At 40.6% G+C, this 25,067-nt stretch overlaps 1 protein-coding gene across 1 annotated transcript; it reads left to right on the top strand.

Annotated features, from left to right (window-relative positions):
* The first annotated feature begins 10,701 nt into the window (after window positions 1-10,701).
* On the top strand, window positions 10,702-23,423 carry LOC133651661 (vesicle-associated membrane protein 8-like). The gene is made up of 3 exons (XM_062049668.1): window positions 10,702-10,886; window positions 18,822-18,983; window positions 20,434-23,423. The coding sequence occupies exons 1-3, from the start codon at window positions 10,872-10,874 to the stop codon at window positions 20,620-20,622; spliced, it is 366 nt and encodes a 121-aa protein (XP_061905652.1). The 5' UTR covers window positions 10,702-10,871; the 3' UTR covers window positions 20,623-23,423.
* The last annotated feature ends 1,644 nt before the right edge of the window (window positions 23,424-25,067 follow it).

The raw sequence follows: 25,067 nt of genomic DNA, 5'->3' as shown, positions 1-25,067 counted from the left end.
TGGGCGGGAAGCGTTTCGACGGACGCGGAAGAAGATTTTCACAACAAAGTTCTAAAGCTTAGTGATATATAGAATAGAATAAAATAGAATATAAAGTACTTTATTGATCCCTAGGGGAAATTCAGCAAATATCAGATGTATCAGATTCTAGGTGGGTTTATTTTGTACCCTTCGCGTTCATATTTCACTGTCTGTTGCATTTTTGTCACGTTTCACTTGATTGTAAAATATGTCGATCGAAAGGGGGTGTGACGTTCATATGTTGTCAATATTCAGTGTTTTATCGTTCATAGAAAAATGTAAAATTCCATTACGTTTTTTAAGGCGGTCTGTCGTAACGTTTTTAGCATTCAATCAGACATTATTGTGAGGTTTGGTATTAGTGTTTCTAGAAATAGATATACCGGCCCCCAGACACATTTTTTTCTCTAAATTTTGGCCCCCCGAGTCAAAATAATTGCCCAGGCCTGGGCAATTATTTTGTCGCCTTTAACACAAAAGCAATGATTTGAATGTTTTGTTTAGATAGTTTATCATATAAAGTAGCGCAAAAACCATGTAATAATGCATATGTTATATAATAGACTGTATTTATATTATTCACTTGTGAATAATGCTGTATAATAGACTGTATATATATTATTCACATGTAAAACATACCTAAGTGTTTATTTTTTATTGTGAGCGAGCTGTGGTGCTAAATTTCCCCCAGAGATCAATAAAGTACTTTAGGATAGGATAGGATAGGTCTTTATTCTCATTGCACAAGTACAACGAAACTTTGTTTTCAGCACAAACCCGTTCAAGATTAGACAAAACAAACAGTGTACAGGGTAACAGAACAGGAACGCTGATGGGTCGCCTTAAGGCGCCCCGTAAAAGATGGGAAAAAGGTAAAACGCTGGGGAAGGATAAGTAAAACAATACAATCTAGACTGGGCTCCTGAGGGGGCCCAGTCTGGAGTGGGAAAAAACCTCCATAGCAAAGCACATATACATATTACAACGTACATCTCGAGATATCTAGCAACAGAGGGAAGGGAGTGCGAGGTCATGATGGTGGGCCGCAGCTCTCAGGCGCTGACCATCCATTCATCACCCCTATGGGATTTGCGTCGAGGGCGTTGGGTTGCGGGTGTGGGGTGTGTATGTGTGGCGTATATTTTTGTGGATGCAAGTTTGTGTGTAAGCCCGTAGTGTGTCTCTGTTCCGCGGCCTTGATGTTTGTGCAGTCGCTAGTCCAAAGTCAACAACAACAGGTGTGTGTCCATGAGAGACAAAAAGGGAGTTTGTTGTGTCTTTGCTGCAATGTCCTTCGAGAGAGTCTCGAAGCCAGGGTAACAATCCAAGTTAGAATGTTTTGTATGCGAGTGAAAATAAAATGTGCTTTTCACTCTAAATTGTCTATGACTGGTCCTCAAAACTTTATATTCTATTATATCTATGGGATTCCCGACTAGCTTAAGACTATGTTTACACTGCAGGCCAAAGTGGCCCAAATCGGATTTTTTCCAAGCTGACCGCAGGTAAAATGTAATCTTTATCAGACTCCAGTATAAACGTGCACAGGCCCCAATGTGGCCCCAATGACTACGTTTACACTGCAATTTTTTAGGGACCGAGTCCCTTTGGGACAGAGGACCCTATTGTATTTCTAGCGTTTTATTATTATACTGCCGCCTCTTTGAGCTGTAATTTGACCCCCTTAACATGCTTCAAAACTCATCAAATTGGACACACACATCAGGACTGGTGAAAAATGCTATCTAATCAAAAAAACCAAACCCCAAAACTCAAAATTGCGCTCTAGCGCCCCCTAGGAAGAAAACACAGACAAAACTGCCTGTAACTTCCAGTAGGAATGTCGTAGAGACATGAAACGAAAACCTCTATGTAGGTCTCACTTAGACCTAGATTTCATAAACTCACAACCCCCAGCAAAAATCAACATGGAGTTTGCAATTCCCCCTTCAAAACAGCCCTTTGAGACACTTGTGATTTAGGGCTATATAAATAAAGATTGATTGATTGATGAAAAGTTGAGTAAAAACCGTCACCTTTTTTCAAACATTATCTCCTCTGAGCGCGTTTGTCGTGTCGGCTTCAAATTAGCACAGGAGAGAGATTGAACCCTTCTGATTAAAAGTTGATGAAAGAGTTTTAATTACTGCTGTGGTTTGGATTTTATGAGCCGTCAAATTCGGTCCCGTCCATCGCTGTTTGCAGCTTTAATTTACTGTTATTTTTTAAAATCTGTTTTTGCCCATCTGACTGTTTACACTGCAAGTAAAAGGTGATTTTTTATCAGACTCCAGTGTAAATGCACATGTGGCCTAAATGTCACTTGCATGCGCAATTCGCTAAACTTTGGAGCGTTAAGATTAAAAAAATCTGCTGTGCAGTGCACATCATAATGGCATATACAGTTTTGATGTTAAAGATCTTTAAAAATGTAGAGCGCCCGGTGGGCCGGATTGAAAATCTTAATGGGCCGCATTTGGCCAGTGGGCCTTATTTGGCCCAGGTCTGATGTAAAGGATAGGGGCCAAGTGTTGTGACGAGACGTGTTCCCCATCGGAATTTAATCACCTCTTGTGTCTGTGTTGGTGTATGAATCCAAGGAATGCAGGAATGTAGTTGTGCATTGAAAAAATTAGGACAAATGTTACACTTTATAACAGACCTGGGCATTCTGCGGCCCGCGGGCCACATCCGGCCCTTTGTGAGTTCCTGTCCGGCCCGCGTGAGGCCAATCATAAATTACAAAATACATTTAAAAAAGTATTTATGTCGAGTGTGCAATACCGTAATCTGTCTGATGAAGAGCGCGCAAGGGAGGCTGATGCGTTGATGGTAAAACTGCAAACCCAACAAGGACTTTTTGCCATATTTCACACCCCCAGAGATGCAGCCGTCAGGACAAGTTTCGTAATTTCTCACAAAATCGCCAGAAAAAGTAAGGCGTTTTCTGGCGGAGAGTATATTAAGGAGTGCTTATTGGACTCTGTTGCGCTGATATGCCCGGAGAAGAGGGGCGCATTTGAGAACGTGTCACTCTCCCGACGCACTGTTACGAGGCGGGTTGAGACCATCGCTGGAAACTTGGAGCTTCAGCTGAAGAACAGAACGGCTGACTTTGACTGTTTTTCGGTGGCTTTGGATGAGAGCTGCGATGTATGTGACACCGCCCAGCTGCTCATCTTCTTACGTGGGATAACTGCAGACTTTCAAATCACGGAGTAGCTGGCAGCCATGCAGTCAATTAAAGAGACAACCACAGGTAATGACTTGTTCACATAGGTAAATGCGTGTTTGGACATGTTAGGACTGAAATGGGACAAGCTGGCAGGTGTGACAACAGATGGTTGTCCAAATCTGACGGGGAAAAATGTTGGACTTTTAAAGAGGATGCAGGATAAAGTGACAGAAATGGACATTTTTGCATTGTATTATACATCAGGAAGTGTTGTGTAAGACAGTGTTAAAAATAAAACCATCAAAAGCAATCTGCTTTTGTATAAAGTTAATTTAGGTTAAATGAAATTATTATTATTATTATTAATTATTATTATTATTATTATAATTTATCTTACGGTATATCAAAAATAATATTGAGCAAAATTTAATTGAAATATTGCCGATGTGGCCCTCCAGCAGTGCTCGGGTTGCTCATGCGGCCCCCGGTAAAAATTAATTGCCCACCCCTGCTTTATAACATATTCTTGCATTTAGTTATTTCATTTACATGTTTCACTACTAAAATGACAAGCAAAAGTCAGCACAAACATTGCAGATGTCACATGCAGGAAATGCAGAGTATTTAATCTCCACCAGCAGCTGACAAATCGGAGGAACCGGTTTGTCCAGGCGGGTGCTGCTGGCTGGCTGGGTGGAACACAGAATGACGTCGGGGGAGGAAAAAAAAGGTGTTCAGCTGTAATGTTCTACGGTCTTTACGTCACAATTACTACTTCTTGGAGACGATCCACTCCCTGCTTTGAATTGTCCAATTTGTTTCACACTTTTGTTTTTGTTTGTTGTTAATGAAGCCACAGAAACAAACCTCCAACCCAGGAGGTATTAATAGATGGCATTCTATAACTACACCAACACAATGGGATTTTTAGTGGAGAGGGCGATACTGCAAATCAATTTAATGCCAAGTTGCATGACTTATTTTTGACATTTTACAGGATCCTTCAACAATTTTGCCTTGCATTTGTTAATCAATAGATAGAAAGTACTTTATTGATTTCTTCAGGAGAATTCCCTCAGGAAAACTCAAATTCCAGCAGCAGTGTATAGAATTGAGATCGAATGTAAAAAGTAAATAATGGGGGTATAAATGGAAATAAAATAGAAAAATATTACAATAAGACAGGGGTCAGCAACCCGCGGCTCTAGAGCCACATGCGGCTCTTAAGCGGCGCCCTGGTGGTTCCATGGGGCTTTTTCAAAAATGTATGGAAATGGGAAAAAGAATGGGGTGAAAAATATATTTTGTGTTGTAATATGGTTTCAAACACGACAAAAAAGCTCCCTAATTGTTAGAAAGCCCACTGTTGAATTTGTTTGTGTTTATGCTTCACTGATGAGAGTATTAGGCGAGCGCCGCTTTGTCCTACTAATTTCAGCGGCCCTTGAACTCACCGTTGTGTGAATCGTGACTCAACAGTTTGTTTACATGTATAACTTTCTCCGACGGTGCCACAGAAAGACTTGTTTTATGCCACTCCTCCTTTGTTTCATTTTGTCCACCCAACGTTTTATACTGTGCGTGAATGCACAAAGGTGAGCTTATTAAGTCTTGTAATGTTTTGCGGCTCCAGACAGATTACTTTATTGTATTTTTGGTCTAATATGGCTCTTTTGGGTTGCAGACCCCTGCAATAAGAATAAAAATAAAAAGCAACAATAAGAATAGAAAATATAACAGTAAAAATAAGAATATAACAAGAGAAACTAGGCAGTAGTGACCATGGTTTGAAAAAGTATTGCACTGTTATTGTTTTGCATCCTCTGCCCCCCAGAGAGGACTTGTACAGTCTGATGGCGTGTGGGACAAAGGAGTTTTTTAGTCTATTAGTCCTGCACTTGGGATGAAGATGTCAGGTTCAAACACTGATGGCATCTATTAAACAAGACAAGAAGCAAAGAATCAAACAGAGACAGAATTCAATGTGGCTCAGTGAGGAGAAACGTGCACATCTGTACCCTTGCACAGTGTCATTACGTTCTGCCAAAAGATTGCGCGCCTCCTTCTTTTATTTTGGACCCTCCCCGACCACATGGCCACAGCTGCTTCTAAAGGACAAAGGTCGCAAACAGTTCACAGAAAAGGTTGTAAACAGTTCACGAAAAAGGTCAGTTCAAAAAAGGGTTTGTAAAACAGTTCGTAAAACAGTTCAAAAAGGAGGTTCAAAAAGAGGTCGTCTGGAAATTGGGCAGATCCTGCCTTCTCTCCGCTTAGAAGTCCTTGGGTCAGAACAATATCTTTCTGTTGATTACCATACATGAAAGAAAACAGAAAACCCTTCATGTTGCTTTACCCCTTACACAGTGGAGTTTTACGAGCCTTCTTTTTGGTAGGTTTCAAAGACGGCTTTTGTATTCTTGCCAGGCACTCAATGTAACACAAAGTTTTTGTGATAACTTGGAAACAATTATTCTAACAGAAGTATATAATTATTATTAGTAGTAATATAATCATGTGTCCTGGGCATGACGTTAAAGTGCATCCGGTGGAGGCTCCTCTATGGGGTCTTGGGGCACTAGGAGGTTAACCCCTTTACTACTGTTACCCCAGGTGGCCCACACACCTGCTGGAAAACACTTTGTCAACCAGTCTACATGTGCTTTATGGACTTGGAGAAGGCATTCGACTGTGTCCCTCGGGAAGTCCTGTGGGGAGTGCTCAGAGAGTATGGGGTGTCGGACTGTCTGATTGTGGTGGTCCGCTCCCTGTACGATCAGTGTCAGAGCTTGGTCCGCATTGCCGGCAGTAAGTCGGACACGTTTCCAGTGAGGGTTGGACTACGCAGAGGCTGCCCTTTGTCACCGATTCTGTTCATAACTTTTATGGACAGAATTTCTAGGCGCAGTCAAGGCGTTGAGGGGATCCGGTTTGGTGGCTGCAGGATTAGGTCTCTGCTTTTAGCAGATGATGTGGTCCTGATGGCTTCATCTGGCCAAGATCTTCAGCTCTCACTGGATCGGTTCGCAGCCGAGTGTGAAGCGACTGAGATGAGAATCAGCACCTCCAAGTCCGAGTCCATGGTTCTCGCCCGGAAAAGGGTGGAGTGCCATCTCCGGGTTGGGGAGGAGACCCTGCCTCAAGTGGAGGAGTTCAAGTACCTCGGGGTCTTGTTCACGAGTGAGGGAAAAGTGGATCGTGAGATCGACAGGCGGATCGGTGCGGCGTCTTCAGTAATGCGGACGCTGTATCAATCCGTTGTGGTGAAGAAGGAGCTGAGCCGGAAGGCAAAGCTCTCAATTTACCGCTCGATCTACGTTCCCATCCTCACCAAAGGTCATGAGCTTTGGGTTATGACCGAAAGGACAAGATCGCGGGTACAAGCGGCCGAAATGAGTTTCCTCCGCCGGGTGGCAGGGCTCTCCCTTAGAGATAGGGTAAGAAACTCTGTCATCCGGGAGGAGCTCAAAGTAAAGCCGCTGCTCCTCCACATCGAGAGGAGCCAGATGAGGTGGTTCGGGCATCTGGTCAGGATGCCACCCGAACGCCTCCCTATGGAGGTGTTTCGGGCACGTCCGACCGGTAGGAGGCCACGGGGAAGACCCAGGACACGTTGGGAAGACTATGTCTCCCGGCTGGCCTGGGAACGCCTCGGGATCCCCCGGGAAGAGCTGGACGAAGTGGCTGGGGAGAGGAAAGTCTGGGCTTCCCTGCTTAGGCTGCTGCCCCCGGATAAGCGGAAGAAGATGGATGGATGGATGGATGGATGGATGAGATTAGCTCCATCTTGCCTGGGTATCTTTCGTCTTCTGAAGCCTTGTCTGGTGTGTTATGTCCCTTATTCCACAGTGAGTTATTTTGCACCTGTGTCCCACAGTTGAGATAGTCCAAACAATTAGTCATGTTTTTGATAGTTTCCCAACAACACATATTTTACCGCAAGGTTGAACACTCTTAGGCTAGAAGACTGTTTAATTTCTGCGCTCACATTGTCCCACAGTTTCACCCCCGCTATAGATAACGTTTGAGCCTTGAATGTGGAATTTATCATGTTATGTTTGAATTTCAGGACACCCCTGAGTTCATGTGGACCATCTCTGAGTGAAAACAGACTCTGTATATTTGCAGGTAGAGTCCTTTGTGAGGCCATGAACATAACTTGAAGGCTACTGTATTGGATTATATCATGTAGTTTAAGAAAATGACTCATGATGAACAGATCATTGGTATGTGCTCTATATGGGGCATAATGTATCATTCTAATTGCCTTTTTATGGAGCTTAAAGTCCTACTGAAATGAATTGTTTTTATTTAAACGGGGATAGCAGATCCATTCTATGTGTCATACTTGATCATTTCGCGATATTGCCATATTTTTGCTGAAAGGATTTAGTAGAGAACATCGACGATAAAGTTTGCAACTTTTGGTCGCTGATAAAAAAGCCTTGCCTGTACCGGAAGTAGAGTGACGTCACAGGAGGAAGGACTCCTCACATTTCCCCATTGTTTACACCAGCAGGGAGAGCGATTCAGACCGAGAAAGCGACGATTACCCCATTAATTTGAGCCAGGATGAAAGAATCGTGGATAAGGAAAGTGAGAGTGAAGGATTAGAGTGCAGTGCAGGACGTATCTTTTTTTGCTCTGACCGTAACTTAGGTACAAGCTGGCTCATTGGATTCCCCACTTTCTCCTTTTTCTATTGTGGATCACGGGTTTGTATTTTAAACCACCTCGGATACTATATCCTCTTGAAAATGAGAGTCGAGAACGCGAAATGGACATTCACAGTGACTTTTATCTCCACGACAATACATCGGCGAAGCTCTTTAGCTACTGAGCTAACGTGATAGCATCAGGCTCAAATGCAGATAGAAACAAAATAAATAAACCCCTGACTGGAAGGATAGACAGAAGATCAACAATACTATTAAACCATGGACATGTAAATACACGGTTAATAATTTCCAGCTTGGCGAAGCTTAACAATGCTGTTGCTAACGACGCCATTGAAGCTAACTTAGCAACGGGACCTCACAGAGCTATGATAAAAAACATTAGCTATCCACCTACGCCAGCCAGCCCTCATCTGCTCATCAACACCCGTGCTCACCTGCGTTCCAGCGATCGACGGAAGGACGAAGGACTTCACCCGATCATCCGTGCAGTCGGCGGCTAGCGTCGGCTAGCGCGTCTGCTATCCAAGTCAAAGTACTCCTGGTTGTGTTGCTGCAGCCAGCCGCTAATACACCAATCCCACCTACAGCTTTCTTCTTTGCAGTCTTCATTGTTCTTTAAACAAATTGCAAAAGATTCACCAACACAGATGTCCAGAATACTGTGGAAATTTGAGATGAAAACAGAGCTTTTTTGTATTGGATTCAATGGGTCCGAATACTTCCATACCAACCATTGATGTCACACGCATACGTCATCATACATAAACGTTTTCAACTGGAAGTGTGGCGGGAAATTTAAAATGTCACTTTATAAGTTAACCCGGCCGTATTGGCATGTGTTGCAATGTTAAGATTTCATCATTGATATATAAACTATCAGACTGCGTGGTTGGTACTAGTGGCTTTCAGTAGGCCTTTAAATAGCGGTTCAATAGTGTCCCTGTAGGTGTGCCCCCAAACTTCAGCGCAATACTGTAAATGCAGCAATAAAAGAGCTAAGTAAATCGTTCTTAGTGAATTTTGATTGAGTCATTTCTGCATTTTCCACAAAATGGAAGCACTCTTAGCCAATTTAGACTGTACTGCTTTCACATGCGGTTTCCAAGTCAGTAGAAACAAACATTCAAGTAGGACCCCGACTTAAACAAGTTGAAAAACTTATTGGGGTGTTACCATTTAGTGGTCAATTGTACGGAATATGTACTTCACTGTTCAATCTACTAATAAAAGTCTCAATCAACATGTGCATTTACACTGGAGTCTGATAAAACTCACCTTTTACTTGCAGTGTAAACAGTCAGATGGGTAAAAACTAGGGATGTCCGATAATGGCTTTTTGCCGATATCCGATATGCCGATATTGTCCAACTCTTTAATTACCGATACAGATATCAACAGATACCGATATATACAGTCGTGGAATTAACACATTATTATGCCTAATTTGGACAACCAGGTATGGTGAAGATAAGGTACTTTTTAAAAAAATGAATCAAATAAAACAAGATAAATAAATTAAAAACATTTTCTTGAATAAAAAAGAAAGTAAAACAATATAAAAACAGTTACATAGAAACTAGTAATTAATGAAAATTTGTAAAATTAACTGTTAAAGGTTAGTATTATTAGTGGACCAGCAGCACGCACAATCATGTGTGCTTACGGACTGTATTGATATATAATGTAGGAACCAGAATATTAATAACAGAAAGAAACAACCCTTTTGTGTGAATGAGGGTAAATGGGGGAGGGAGGTTTTTTAGGTTGGTGCACTAATTGAAAGTGTATCTTATGTTTTTTATGTGGATTTAATTAAAAAACAAACCCCCCCCCCCCAAAAAAAAACCCCGATACTGATAATAAAAAAACCGATACCAATAATTTCCGATATTACATTTTAACGCATTTATCGGCCGATAATATCGGCAGACCGATATGATCGGACATCTCTAGTAAAAACAGAGTTAAAAAAAAGTTGCAGTGTAAACGTTGTCATTGGGGCCACATTGGGGTCAGAATGGGGCCTGTGCACGTTTATACTGGAGTCTGATAAAGATCACATTTTACCTGCAGTGTAAACGGTCAGCTGGAAAAAATCCGATTTAGAAAAAATCCGATTTGGGCCACTTTGGCCTGCAGTGTAAACATAGTCTTAAACTAGTCGGGAATCACATAGATATAATATACTATAATATAATAGAATAGAATAGAAAGTACTTTATTGATCCCTGGGGGAAATTTAGCACCACAGTTCGCTCACAATAAACACTTAGGTATTTTTTACATGTGAATAATATAAATACATGTATTTATATTATTCACAGTCTATTATATAGCATTATTCACATGTGAATAATATAAATACAGTCTATTATATAGCATTATTCACAAGTGAATAATATAAATACAGTCTATTATACATTCAAGTACAGTCAAAAAGGAACAGATGCATTATTACATGGTTTTTGTGCTATTTTATATAATAAACTACAAACAAAACATTTAAATCATTGCTTTTGTGTTTAAGGTGACAAATCAAATTAGTGTAATATCTAGTGCTATATATTATGTACTGTATATTTTCTGCTACACACACACCTGGTATGTTTACAACAATAACGGAAACCAATACAAGGCTTTCAAAATAAAACAGTAATTTAGTCGTTCACACAGAGTAACAAGACAACATTTTGTGAAACAAAAAAATAAAATAAAAAAAGTTTTTGATTGACAAATACACGAATGTAATGAAAACTCGCAATCATCTGGTTTGTCTTGTATAATTTGGTAAAACGGATGTATCTGTTAATTTCGCAATAAAGCCAACTTGACGTTAGGAGGAAGGAAGTTTGAAGGGATGGTGAAGCAACACAACCGGGAAGTTAAACAACGAGAAAACCTTCGATTATTTTCTTGTAGCAAACTCTCCACTTTTTAATAATTCAACACCGTTCAAAACTCTCAACCCCGAGGAGGGTCGCTTGGGTTGCGGTGGAAAGATGAACTACGACCCGGTAAGAAATAATAGTTTGGTTGTTCATAAAAAAGTGTTCGGACTGCTTTTGTAACTACGAACATGACAAGTTGTCTTTTCCACTAAAGTGTCAGGTTTTTGTACAATAAGTACACATCTAGTTTTATAAGTACACACATATTTGTACAATAAGTACACATTAACCACGTCTGGTGATTGACTTTTGCTGGACAAAATGACAACTGTCAATCAATCAAAAAAACATGTGTTGCTGCAGTGTTTATGGACTTCACAAAAGCATTTGACACAATATCTTAATTAACAAATTAGAAAGGTATGGAATCAGAGGGTTGGTCTTGAACTGGGTTAGAATCTACTTAACCAACATGATAGGAGAACATACAGAGATGAAAATATCTTATAGCATACCTCAATGATCAATACTGGGACCAAAATTGTTAATTCTTTATATAAACGACATTTGTAAAGTTACAAAGGACTTAAAGTTAGTATTATCTGCAGATGATGCAACTGTCTTTTGTTCAGGAGAGAATTACACACAAAAGCCAAATACGAACCCCGTTTCCATATGAGTTGGGAAATTGTGTTAAGATGTAAACATAAATGGAATACAATGATTTGCAAATCATTTTCAACCCATATTCAGTTGAATATGCTACAAAGACAACATATTTGATGTTCAAACTTATAAACTTTATTTTTTTTTTGCAAATAATAATTAACTTAGAATTTCATGGCTGCAACACGTGCCAAAGTAGTTGGGAAAGGGCATGTTCACCACTGTGTTACATGGCGTTTCCTTTTAACAACACTCAGTAAACGTTTTGGAACTGAGGAGACACATTTTTGAAGCTTCTCAGGTGGAATTCTTTCCCATTCTTGCTTGATGTACAGCTTAAGTTGTTCAACAGTCCGGGGGTCTCCCTTGTGCTATTTTAGGCTTCATAATGCGCCACACGTTTTCAATGGGAGACAGGTCTGGACTACAGGCAGGCCAGTCTAGTACCCACACTCTTTTACTATGAAGCCACGTTGATGTAACACGTGGCTTGGCATTGTCTTGCTGAAATAAGCAGGGGCGTCCATGGTAACGTTGCTTGGATGGCCACATATGTTGCTCCAAAACCTGTATGTACCTTTCAGCATTAATGGTGCCTTCACAGATGTGTAAGTTACCCATGTCTTGGGCACTAATACACCCCCATACCATCACACATGCTGGCTTTTCCACTTTGCGCCTATAACAATCCGGATGGTTCTTTGCCTCTTTGGTCCGGAGGACACGACGTCCACAGTTTCCAAAAACAATTTGAAATGTGGACTCGTCAGACTAAGGCTGCAGCTAACGATTATTTTTCTATCGATTAATCTATAGATTATTTTTTCGATTAATCGGTTAATCTATAGATTATTTTTTCGATTAATCTATAGATTATTTTTCCTTTTACCGATTATTTTTTTTATTCAAAATGAAGATGAAAAAATAAATGTAGGCCCGTTTTTTCAAAAGGCATGGCTTTTATTTACAAAAAAAAAGAAGTATGGCCACTCAGTCAACATTGACAACAACATGACTAAATATTCTGTAACAATGTAAACATTTAAAACTTTTAACATTTAACAAAATTAAAAGTAGCTTATTTGCTTTTTAATGTGCAAATATAAAAGTCAACATCCAGTGCAAATCTTAATATTCTGCAATAGTATAAGCATTTCAAAAGTAAAAGTATTGCTTATTTTGCTTTAAAATGTGCAAAAATAAAGATAAACATCCAATACAAAAAAGTGCAAAACGAAATATTCTGTAACAACAGTGTAAACATTTCAACAAAAGTGAAAGTATTGCTTATTTGCTAAAATGTGCAAAAATAAAGATAAACATCCAATACAAAAAAGTGCCAATCTAAATATTCTGGAGCACTGCAAACATTAAGTATTGCTTTTAAAATGTGCAAAATAAACATCCAGTCCAACACAGTACACAATAACCAATTCTACTCATTCCAGTGAGTGACTAACAGTTGTAATGAAGAAAGGTTAGCATGTGTACATGCTTTGGTTCTTTTCTTGTTTACAATATTCCCAGCAGCTGAAAATAGGCGCTCAGAAGGGGTCGATGTGGCTGGAACGAGAGGTAATTAGCCTTCACCTCAAGCCAGGACTGCGAGTGAGCTGAGCTGCAGTTTATATTTCTAGAAGGTCAACGGGCTCATAGTGATGTTACTAGTAGTTGACTGGGAGGTGTTTATTATCATTTGGGGAGAGTCCGCTGCCTGATGCTCACCTGCTAAACACCTATCTGCTCCACGCTGAAGCGCTGACTACATGCGCTATGAATACGCACTGCTGATTGGCTGATAATGCTTCGTGTGTACCAATCAGATGGTTGTGTGGGTGGGACAATGCTGCGTGTGTACCAATCAGATGGTTGTGTGGGTGGGACAATGCTGCGTGCTGGGACAGACGCAGAGGAGCGAAGCAGCTTGTTAAGACTTTAGCAGCTAAAGTTAGCTTTAGCTTAGAAACTCGTTCGGTACACCCCGGTGCCGAACCGAAAGCCCCGTACCGAAACGGTTCAATACAAAACACCTACCGTTACACCCCTAGCAGATACAAATGACACAGTCATGTTTTTGTGTAATGATGACAACGTATGCTCGCGCGGACGATTGACTAGTTGATGGTTTTCTTTTCAAATGTTCGTTCATAGCCGTTGTGCTGCTATGATAGGCCATTTCCGCTCGACACAGTGTGCATACAACAACATTATTAGGCCGTTTATTGAAATACTCCCACACTTTTGACCACTTTTGGCATGCTTTTCCCCCCTCGCTCGCACCGCTTGCATCGTCTGCTTTGCGGTCCGCCATGACGGTAGTGTGACGTAAATATGCGACGCGTCGACGCACAAAAACGGCGTCGACGTATTTACGTAACCGATGACGTCGACTACGTCGACGCGTCGTTTCAGCCTTACGTCAGACCACAGAACACTTTTCCACTTTGTATCAGTCCATCTTAGATGAGCTCAGGCCCAGCGAAGCCGACGGCGTTTCTGGGTGTTGTTGATAAACGGTTTTCGCCTTGCATAGGAGAGTTTTAACTTGCACTTACAGATGTAGCGACCAACTGTAGTTACTGACAGTGGGTTTCTGAAGTGTTCCTGAGCCCATGTGGTGATATCCTTTACACACTGATGTCACGTGTTGATGCAGTACAGCCTGAGGGATCGAAGGTCACGGGCTGAGCTGCTTACGTGCAGTGATTTCTCCAGATTCTCTGAACCCTTTGATGATATTACGGAGCGTAGATGGTGAAATCCCTAAATTCCTTGCAATAGCTGGTTGAGAAAGGTTTTTCTTAAACTGTTCAACAATTTGCTCACGCATTTGTTGACAAAGTGGTGACCCTCGCCCCATCCTTGTTTGTGAATGACTGAGCATTTCATGGAATCTACTTTTATACCCAATCATGGCACCCACCTGTTCCCAATTTGCCTGTTCACCTGTGGGATGTTCCAAATAAGTGTTTGATGAGCATTCCTCAACTTTATCAGTATTTATTGCCACCTTTCCCAACTTCTTTGTCACGTGTTGCTGGCATCAAATTCTAAAGTTAATGATTATTTGCGAGAAAAAAAAAAAGTTTATCAGTTTGAACATCAAATATGTTGTCTTTGTAGCATATTCAACTGAATATGGGTTGAAAATGATTTGCAAATCATTGTATTCCGTTTATATTTACATCTAACACAATTTCCCAACTCATAAGGAAACGGGGTTTGTACGTTTGAACGTAAACCTGCTGCTATTTTCACTCAACATTAATAAAAAATACAAATCAAAATGGACTTTGCGACACTCCCGCCGGCGCTAATGACAGCTGTTTTGGATACGATGGCTGTGGAACCTCCACCTGATGGACAACTTTGACTACCAAGACTTTTTGCTCTGTGTCATTAGAAAGGTGCAACATTATCTTATGTTTTTAGTCCTTGTTTAACCACAAATCATGAAGTTAACTTACGTGTAAAAAGCAACCAAGCAACTAAAAAAACAATGTAGCGTCCTCCTTGTAGTGTGTATTGATGTTAAAGACAATACACACTTTGTTACACATGTACCATATCACTATATCCATGATTCAATGCTTTATAATTCCCTTAAACATACAAAATGGTTCCCTTGGCTCGTTGGTGCGTGCTGATTAGGGATGATGTTTGATAAGAAATTATCGAGTTCGAGCCCATTATCGAATCCTCTTTTTGAACCAATTCCTTATCGATTCTCTTATCGAATCCAGATAGGTTGTTGTATATGGAAAAAAACACAATATTTGGTTTAACAAAAGCTCACTTTTATTTTATAAGAAAAAAATGAAATAAAATAAATAAATAAATATTGACTGTTACCCCCCTAAAAAAATAAAATAAACAAATATTGACTGTTGTTACCCAAAGTATATTATATTTTTCAGGAAAAACAAATATACACAGTAACACAAAAACAACCTGTCTCTGTGATCACTACAGGTGAATAGCCATGCCTTGAGGCGTTTTCCCGGTCCATTATTTTTGCTGCTTGTGTGACATCACAGGAAATGACGTAGCTCAGACATTAGACTGAGCTACCTTATTTCCTGTGATGTCCCACAGGGCATTTCTTGTGGAACGGGATTCGTTCCCAGGGATTCGAATAAAGAACCAACTCTTTTTCTTTACTATAGTGGCCTCGATAACGGGAACCGGTTCTCAAAAAGGGATTTGAGTCCATGGAATCGGTTCTTTTCTTATCGAACAACCGGGAGAACTGGTTTCGAACATCATCCCTAGTGCTGATTTGATGAAGAATGTAGACTTCACTGCACATGTAATACATCACTATGTTGCTGAACATGTTGGCTTTCAGCAGCACATTCGCTCTTTAATAAGGTTCCCAGGATTCTGTGTACGTGCAGGCTGGTTTTAAAGATAATGTACATGTCATTGTACGTCTAAAGTCGATCAGAATAAACAATAATAATAATGCCACCAAGTCAGCTATTTTTGATTTTTTCAGGCTTCTGATTGGACAAAATGGGCATGACAGTAAGTGTATTTGTTTTCGTGTAGAGATAGACAGTTTTGAAACTACACTTGTGTGGATGGAGATTGTTTTAACCCCAAATATGTGTTTTTGAGACTCTCCGTGTTCCTGTGGACATGGCCTGAATTAGTCTGATTTATTAAATAATTTGGCTCGAAATAAGCTTTCTATAAAACGTGGAAACACCTTGATCTAAACGTGTTTGGCTTTTAAAAAACAACCCAGACTAACACACTTAGATGTCGTGATAGAAAATCAATGCTCTCTGGCTGTTCGCTACGTGGAGGACCAACACGCTGCTCTTTACAACATTACATTATCATTCCAACCAAAGACAAAAGTCTGACAAATATGGTATTGTTGCGTTCGCAATGATCCAGTTGATGAAAATAGTTCACACTTCACAAAAATAGGTACCAATAGGTAAGAAAAGGTGGCTTTGCATAATTGGTCCACTTTAAGCTAGACCAGGGCCTACTGTATGGCCCAGTAATGGTACAGGTCTAAGTGCCTGTCCATGAGTTCTGGTTCTGATTTTGTGTTTGCTGTTATATGGGAATGTAGCACGTTCAATATAGCAGAATGTGAATTTCCGATTGGGGACAAGTCTTGGGAGCATACAGCATTGATCTCAGTAAGTAAAACTAGGTGAATCAGGTAAGGCTATTGACTAATAAGTGAAAACAAGGAGAAGAGAGGAAGCCATAGAGAAGAGTAATTGATGCAGGAAAAACCTGTATCCTAGTGACAGTTTTGAGCCCAAAACTCGTGTGTGTGTGTTTGTTTTTTTTCCTATTTATTTTGGGACTGAAATTAGTTATTTGACCCTTTGCTTTTCTGGGCCGGAAAGATTATACAACACACCAGTCCCTAGTCTTTAGAATTTCCCGGAAAACGTCTGAAATGTTTCTAGTAAATTTCATTGTGGATGTGTCTGCTGCATTGTACAAACCCCGTTTCCATATGAGTTGGGAAATTGTGTTAGATGTAAATATAAACGAAATACAATGATTTGCAAATCCTTTTCAACCCATATTCAATTGAATGCACTACAAAGACAACATATTTGATGTTCAAACTCATAAACGTTTTTTTTTTGTTGCAAATAATAATTAACTTAGAATTTCATGGCTGCAACACGTGCCAAAGTAGTTGGGAAAGGGCATGTTTAACAACACTCAATAAAACAATTGGGAACTGAGGAAACTAATTGTTGAAGCTTTGAAAGTGGAATTCTTTCCCATTCTTGTTTTATGTAGAGCTTCAGTCGTTCAACAGTCCGGGGTCTCCGCTGTCGTATTTTACGCTTCATAATGCGCCACACATTTTCGATGGGAGACAGGTCTGGACTGCAGGCGGGCCAGGAAAGTACCCGCACTCTTTTACTATGAAGCCACGCTGTTGTAACACGTGCTGAATGTGGCTTGGCATTGTCTTGCTGAAATAAGGAGGGGCGTCCATGAAAAAGACGGCGCTTAGATGGCAGCATATGTTGTTCCAAAACCTGTATGTACCTTTCAGCATTAATGGTGCCTTCACAGATGTGTAAGTTACCCACGCCTTGGGCACTAATGCACCCCCATACCATCACAGATGCTGGCTTTTGAACTTTGCGTCGATAACAGTCTGGATGGTTTGCTTCCCCTTTGGTCCGGATGACACGATGTTGAATATTTCCAAAAAAAATTTGAAATGTGGACTCGTCAGACCACAGAACACTTTTTCACTTTGCATGAGTCCATCTTAGATGATCTCGGGCCCAGAGAAGCCGGCGGCGTTTCTGGGTGTTGTTGATAAATGGCTTTCGCCTTGCATAGTAGAGCTTTAACTTGCACTTACAGATGTAGCGACCAACTGTATTTAGTGACAGTGGTTTTCTGAAGTGTTCCTGAGCCCATGTGGTGATATCCTTTAGAGATTGATGTCGGTTTTTGATACAGTGCCGTCTGAGGGATCGAAGGTCACGGTCATTCAATGTTGGTTTCCGGCCATGCCGCTTACGTGGAGTGATTTCTCCAGATTCTCTGAACCTTTTGATGATATTATGGACCGTAGATGTTGAAATCTCTAAATTTCTTGCATTTGCACTTTGAGAAACGTTGTTCTTAAACTGTTTGACTATTTGCTCACGCAGTTGTGGACAAAGGAGTGTACCTCGCCCCATCCTTTCTTGTGAAAGACTCAGCATTTTTTGGGAAGCTGTTTTTATACCCAATCATGGCACCCACTTGTTCCCACTTAGCCTGCACACCTGTGGGATGTTCCAAATAACTGTTTGATGAGCATTCCTCAACTTTATCAGTATTTATTGCCACCTTTCCCAACTTCTTTGTCACGTGTTGCTGGCATCAAATTCTAAAGTTAATGATTATTTGCAAAAAAAAAAAGTTTTTCAGTTTGAACATCAAATATGTTGTCTTTGTAGCATATTCAACTGAATATGGGTTGAAAATGATTTGCAAATCATTGTATTCCGTTTATATTTACATCTAACACAATTTCCCAACTCATATGTTAACGGGGTTTGTACATTTCCCCAAACAATGCGACTTATACTCCAGCGCGACTTATATGTTTTTTTCCTTCTTTATTATGCATTTTCGGCCGGTGCGACTTATACTCCGGAGCGACTTATACTCCGAAAAATACGGTAGCTTCCTATCGTTTGCAGTAGTAAGGCGTATTTTCTGGCATCTCTAGTCAACATAGCCAAAGCTGTCCTCAGTTATGTTGACATGAGTCAGCCAGTCTTTGGGATATCGACTTCAACGAGTTGCACTGTAATTCCATTGTACACTTAAAACCACCCAGGCATTATGATTTCTTTTTTTTTTTAAAGTTGTCCGCTGTGCTTTTTTTTGGTCCTCCAGGAGCGAGAGGGTGCAGATCCTGCTGGAATGGACAAAGTGGACAGGACGAAGAAGGAAGTCGAAGAAGTCCGACAAATCATGACACAAAATATGGAACTTATCATTGAACGAGAAGAAAAAATGGACAACCTCGTGAAGAAGTCAGAGGGCCTGGTAGATGGGGTAAAAACAGTATTATTAGTATTAGTAGTCATGACTGACTCTTCATGATTTTTGCATTTGGAGCAGTTAGAAGTGGAGAAGGAGTCAAAGAGACAGAAATTGGCTATAAAATCCAAGCCCTTTACCCAAATGAGTATCGATGAGAGAACCGAATCTTTAAGCAGAATCGAAAGTGTAAAATCTTGTCAATTCCCTTCCCTAATCCAGTGTGTCCAAAGTGCTTTTCTGTCATCTTGTGGCGCCCATGATTGAAAGTTTGGAGGTTTCTGCTCGGACGCACACACGTCCTGTAGAATAAGGAGATTGTTCCCTCCGCCATGTCCGCCTGAATGGGCAACTCGCGCCAAGGCAGCTCTGTTAGCTCTCAGTGTGTAGTGTCTGCAGAGCATTTAATGTGAGCTTCTAATTCCGGTCAGATAGATATGCTTCTTACTATTAAAAAAAAGTTTTTAATTCTGTGCCCGCCAGACATTTTTTTCCCTAAATGAGACATATTGTCACTTTTTATTCTCGCAGGATTTCATGATATGAGATCTGGTCAATTTCCTAGTAAACAGTCCTTTTTAAATGAAAAGATGAAAGAACTTCCAAATTAAGAGTGTTTATTGATAGTCTGTAAATAAAGTTACTGTGGACTAAATGTCACCTACTATACATTACTACAGAACTTTCCATACCATCTTTATACTAAGTATTTTTCCCTCCAGGCTCCATCAGGTTGGATGGGAAGCGTTGGTTTTCAACCAGGATGTCTCTGTACATTGCTGCATTCATCTTTCCCTCTATCCTGACTATTCTTTCAGTTCCTGCCGCTGATAAAAAAAAATCCCATTTCATCCAATCCTGGTTTCCTCCAAACATGACATGTGGCATTCACGCCAAAGACTTCAGTCTTTGTTTTATCAGATCATTTTGTTTCCCACGGTCTTTAAGGTGCATTTGGGCAAACCTTTTACGAATAAATGTCTTCCATCCGGCCACTCTGTCATATCTGCTGAGATGGTGTTTTCTGGAAGGTTCTCCTCTCTCCACAGAGGAATCTGTAGCTCTGACAGTGACCCTAGGGTCTGAATACTTATGTACACATATTTTTTTTGTTAGTTTTTTAATGTGCTAATTTAAAAACTTTTTTTTTTCACATTGTCATTATGGGGTATTGTGCGTAGAATTTTGAGGACATATATATATATATATATATATATATATATATATTTTTTAATGTGCTAATTTAAAAACTTTTTTTTTTCACATTGTCATTATGGGGTATTGTGCGTAGAATTTTGAGGACATATATATATATATATATATATTTTTTTTTTTCCCATTTTGGAAAAAGGCAGTAACATAAAATGTGGAAAAAGGTGAAGCTCTGTGAATACTTTCCGGATGCACTGTATATAGCAACCTCAGTGGTTTGGCTGACTCGGCTATTCTCTCCATCTTTGACCAGGCCCAGACCTTCAAGAAAACGTCCACTCAAGTGGCTCGCTCTTACTGGTGGAAGAATGTCAAGCTGGTGGTGGTCATCGTGGTCATCGTGCTGATCATCGTCCTCATCATCATCCTGTTGGCCACCGGCGTCATCCCAGTCAGCGCACCTCTGCCGCCAATTGTCTCACCCACGCCTGCTGGCCCGTAAACACACACACACACACACACACACACACAGTGATTGTATATACAGACTTAATTTAATCCTGTAGTTGCACAGTTCCAAAATAATAGCACATATTTAGCAAACTGCTGCTGCGCCCTTGCTTTTTAGGTCCAGTTGGTGACTTTTAATTTGATCAGTTTGGAACTTTGGCAGTTTACCACAAGAAACCCTTTTTTTTTAGTCACTGTTAAAGGACGCTAAATGAAAAGGTTTATCGCCTTATTGGTGACGTCCTTTAGGACCGAAGCGTCCTCCAGTCACGTGCGGGTCGCATCTTTATGCGGGGTCGTTCCTCCAGATGCAAAACGGACAACTACGGACGAAAACGTGAAGGTAGGGGATGATTTATTAACCATAAATCATACACTATACCGAGAGACAGAAAACAAACAAAAGACAAGCGTGCCGAATCGCACGGGAAGTTAAGGCAACAACTTGGCACAGGAATCAACCAACGTAACAGTTGCATACCGCAAACAAAGAAGCCAGGACGAGTGATCAACAAAGGCAGGCTTAAATAATAATCGCATGATTAGCAACAGGTGTGATCCGAACAAATGAAGCAGGTGAAACTAATGAGTCGCCATGGTGACAAAACAAACAAGGAAGCGCAAACCGGAACTAGTAGAGTCCAAAACTAAAAGAACATAACTAAACAAAACATGATCATGACAGAGCCCCCCCTTAAGGACAGATTCCAGATATCCAAAACCACAAGAAAAAACAAGCAGGGTCTAAAGTCACGGGAGGGCGGAGGGAGGACTTGGCGGTGGGTCGCCAGACCAAGTGTCCCCGAATCCACCGTGGCGGCGGCGAGTGGAACGCCGCTGCAGCAGGCAAGGCGGGCGACCCGGGAACGGCCACATTCGTGGCTGAAAGCTAAAGAACAAAAACTTACGAGCACAGGAATCATAAAACTCGGAAACCAGAATACCAACGTAACTTGTTGCGAATGCAAACAATGAAGCCACGACGAGTGACCGGAAAAGGCAGGCTAAAATAATAATCTCATGATTAGCGACAGGTGAGCGTGAAAGGCAGGTGAAAATCACAAGTAACCATGGTGACTAAACTCAGGAGGTGCACAAACAGGAACTAAAGGAGTCCAAAACAAACAGATAACACAAAACATGATCCGGACCACGGATCATGACACCTCCAGCTGCTATGTGGTTGGGAAAGTCCAAATGGTGGCCCTCGCTTGTACTGATGCACTTTTACAAAACCATGTGCTTCGTTTCAAAGATGGAAAATGTCTATTATACAGTCGAATATGTTACAATTTGTGTGCTTTTTGTAGTGCAAAAAAGGCAATAAACTAGGCATGAAACATACATCAAGTGTTGAAACTAGCGTCCCCTACAGTGAAGTTAAAAGTTGACAATGTTTAACAAAGATGTGATGGAAAAACCACAAAAAAATGTATTTTTTTTTAGCTTGTTTCATTTTAGTGGACACATAATCGTAGCTCGATCAGCTTTTTGTACGTCGTCGTGTGATTTTTTTTGTGTTGTGTGGCAAGCCTCTCACTTCCTTGCTTCACCGCTCCTCCCCCTTTGACCCCTAAACCAAAGCAGCAGCGTTCACGCAGCGATGGGTACGTTTGCATTTGGAGGAGCAGGAGCTTCTTATGGGAGGATTTGTTGCATCGTGTCAATAAGTCGACCATATTGTTTGTATTTAAAGCGCTATACCTCGGTTTTCCTTCGCAAGCCCAACCAACCCCGAATCATACGGAAACCAAAGCAAATTTTCCCATGAAAAAAACAAAAACGCTGAACTAGGGCTGGGCGATATATCAAATATACTTGATATATCGCGGGTTTAAAGAAAATGACTATATCGTGATATTCGAGTATACGTTCTCACGCAGTTGCTTTTAGCTGCGGGCATTACACTACAGGCTCTTCTCACTCTTTCTTGTCTCTCCTTCTCACAGAGACATAAAACAAGCGCACCTTCTTACATACGTCACATAGGTATACGCCCTGGCGGAGCAGAGAGGTAGCGGCATGTGTAACGTTAGCTGTGGTGCGAGTGGTAATACGAGAGAAAAAAGGTGCGGAGCTGGTAACAAAATGAAGGAAGAATTAATTCCCGAGAAAAACAGCACGGGGTCCATTGTCTGGCGGTGGTTTGGCTTCAAGCGGGAAGATGTTGAACAGACAACCGTAATTTGTCAAGTGTGGGGCAAAAGCGTTGCTACAAAAAGTAGCATTACTGCTAATATTTAGCATCATTTGAAAAGTCACCTGCTAAAGCAGGGGTGTCAAACTCAAATACAGAGTGGGCCAAAATTTAAAACTGAACAAAGCCGTGGGCCAAGGTTGAACAAATGAACCTTTTAATAGGGACCCAAACAAGTTTTGCATTGAACATTGAACAAGCAAGGCTTATATAACGTTATAGTGACATGCAAAATCGAGTTACAAATAATAATAATAATAATAATTAAAAAATATAAATGGCATATCAAATAAAATGTAAATAAAAATTGAATGCCTCTTTATTTGCAGCCTTCTGAGGTAAATATCAAAATAACATTTTTCCACAGGCGAATAATACATTTTAAAATAAAATAATAATGAATGAATCAAACATTCAAGCCTTGAAGTAGCAAGAGAAAGTGCATGAATAAAACGTTAATTATTGCTCAGTTTGCTACACTGAGTTGCTTTAACACTGAATATGGAACAAGCAACGCTTATATAACTTAAAAGTGCAAAATCAACTTTAAAAAAGTTGAGGTGGCGGGTGGGGTTGAGGTGGACGGGGTTTGGTGGTAGCGTGGGGTGTATATTGTAGCTTCTCGGAAGAGTTAGTGCTGCAAGGGGTTCCGGGTATTTGTTCTGTTGTGTTTATGTTCTCCCGAAATGTGTTTTTCATTCTTGTTTGGTGTGGGTTCACAGTGTGGCGCATATTTGTAACAGTTTTAAAGTTGTTTATACGGACACCATCAGTGTGACCTATATGGCTGTTGACTAAGTATGATTTGCATTCACTTATGTGTGTGTATAAGCCACATATATTATGTGACTGGGCCGGCACGCTGTTTGTATGGAGGATAAGCAGACGTGATGACAGGTTGTAGAGGACGCTAAAGGCAGTGCCTATAAGGCACGCCCCCAATATTGTTGTCGGGGTGGAAATTGGGAGAAAGTCGGGAGAATGGTTGCCCCGGGAGATTTTCGGGAGGGGCACTGAAATTCGGTAGTCTCCCGGGAAAATCGGGAGGGTTGGCAAGTATGACTGTATTAGCGGGGAATGCGATGTTACAGCGGCACATCAAGGGCCAAATGAAATTACACGGTGGGCCAAATTTGGCCCGCAGGCCAGAGTTTGACACCCATGTGCTAGAGAATGAGGAGTGTTTGAAACTCCGCATGTCAACATCTCCGGCCGGTGCCACACCCACAAAATGTCGAGGCAACCATTTCCACATCAACACCATATTAAAAAAGTAGTCCACAACAGAAGGAGATAACGTCCGCAGGAACCTACCACATAGTGAAGGACATACACTATTTGATTTCCTATTATGCAGCTCATTTTTATTTGACAGTTATTGAAATATCTTGTGTGACATCATGCACAAAAGTGCACTTTATTTGTTTTGAACTATTGTAGTGGCGTTCTGTACAAAAAGTGCACTTTAATTTAGTGTTGTTTTGATATGTCATCTTAGTGACATCAGGCACAAAAGTGCACTCATAGCTTGTTTTAAAATGTCTCTGACAATCTTGCACTTTCTGTTTTGAAATGACATGAATGTTTGTGCCACTGCTTAATAACTGTTTAATAAATACACTTTTGGTAAATTGACTTAGTTGTGATTTCTCTCTCTGCATGAAAGTTTAAAATGAGCATACAAACCCCGTTTCCATATGAGTTGGGAAATTGTGTTAGATGTAAATATAAACAGAATACAATGATTTGCAAATCATTTTCAACCCATATTCAGTTGAATATGCTACAAAGACAACATATTTGATGTTCAAACTGATAAACATTTTTTTTTTTGCAAATAATCATTAACTTTAGAATTTGATGCCAGCAACACGTGACAAAGAAGTTGGGAAAGGTGGCAATAAATACTGATAAAGTTGAGGAATGCTCATCAAACACTTATTTGGAACATCCCACAGGTGAACAGGCTAAGTTGGAACAGGTGGGTGCCATGATTGGGTATAAAAACAGCTTCCCAAAAAATGTTCAGTCTTTCACAAGAAAGGATGGGGCGAGGTACACCCCTTTGTCCACAACTGCGTGAGCAAATAGTCAAACAGTTTAAGAACAACGTTTCTCAAAGTGCAATTGCAAGAAATTTAAGGATTTCAACATCTACGGTCCATAATATCATCAAAAGGTTCAGAGAATCTGGAGAAATCACTCCACGTAAGCGGCATGGCCGGAAACCAACATTGAAT

Source organism: Entelurus aequoreus, linkage group LG06 (genome assembly GCF_033978785.1).
Source record: "Entelurus aequoreus isolate RoL-2023_Sb linkage group LG06, RoL_Eaeq_v1.1, whole genome shotgun sequence".
In the NCBI taxonomy this organism is placed as follows: domain Eukaryota; kingdom Metazoa; phylum Chordata; class Actinopteri; order Syngnathiformes; family Syngnathidae; genus Entelurus; species Entelurus aequoreus.
The sequence above is the reverse complement of the archived record's forward strand: the minus strand, read 5'-3'. Positions and strand labels throughout refer to the sequence as shown.

Bases quoted from the DNA above. Each gene is read 5' to 3' on its own strand.
- LOC133651661 (XM_062049668.1), top strand. The intron at 18,984-20,433 runs GTAAAAACAGTA...ATCTTTGACCAG, and splicing joins CAGAGGGCCTGGTAGATGGG to GCCCAGACCTTCAAGAAAAC.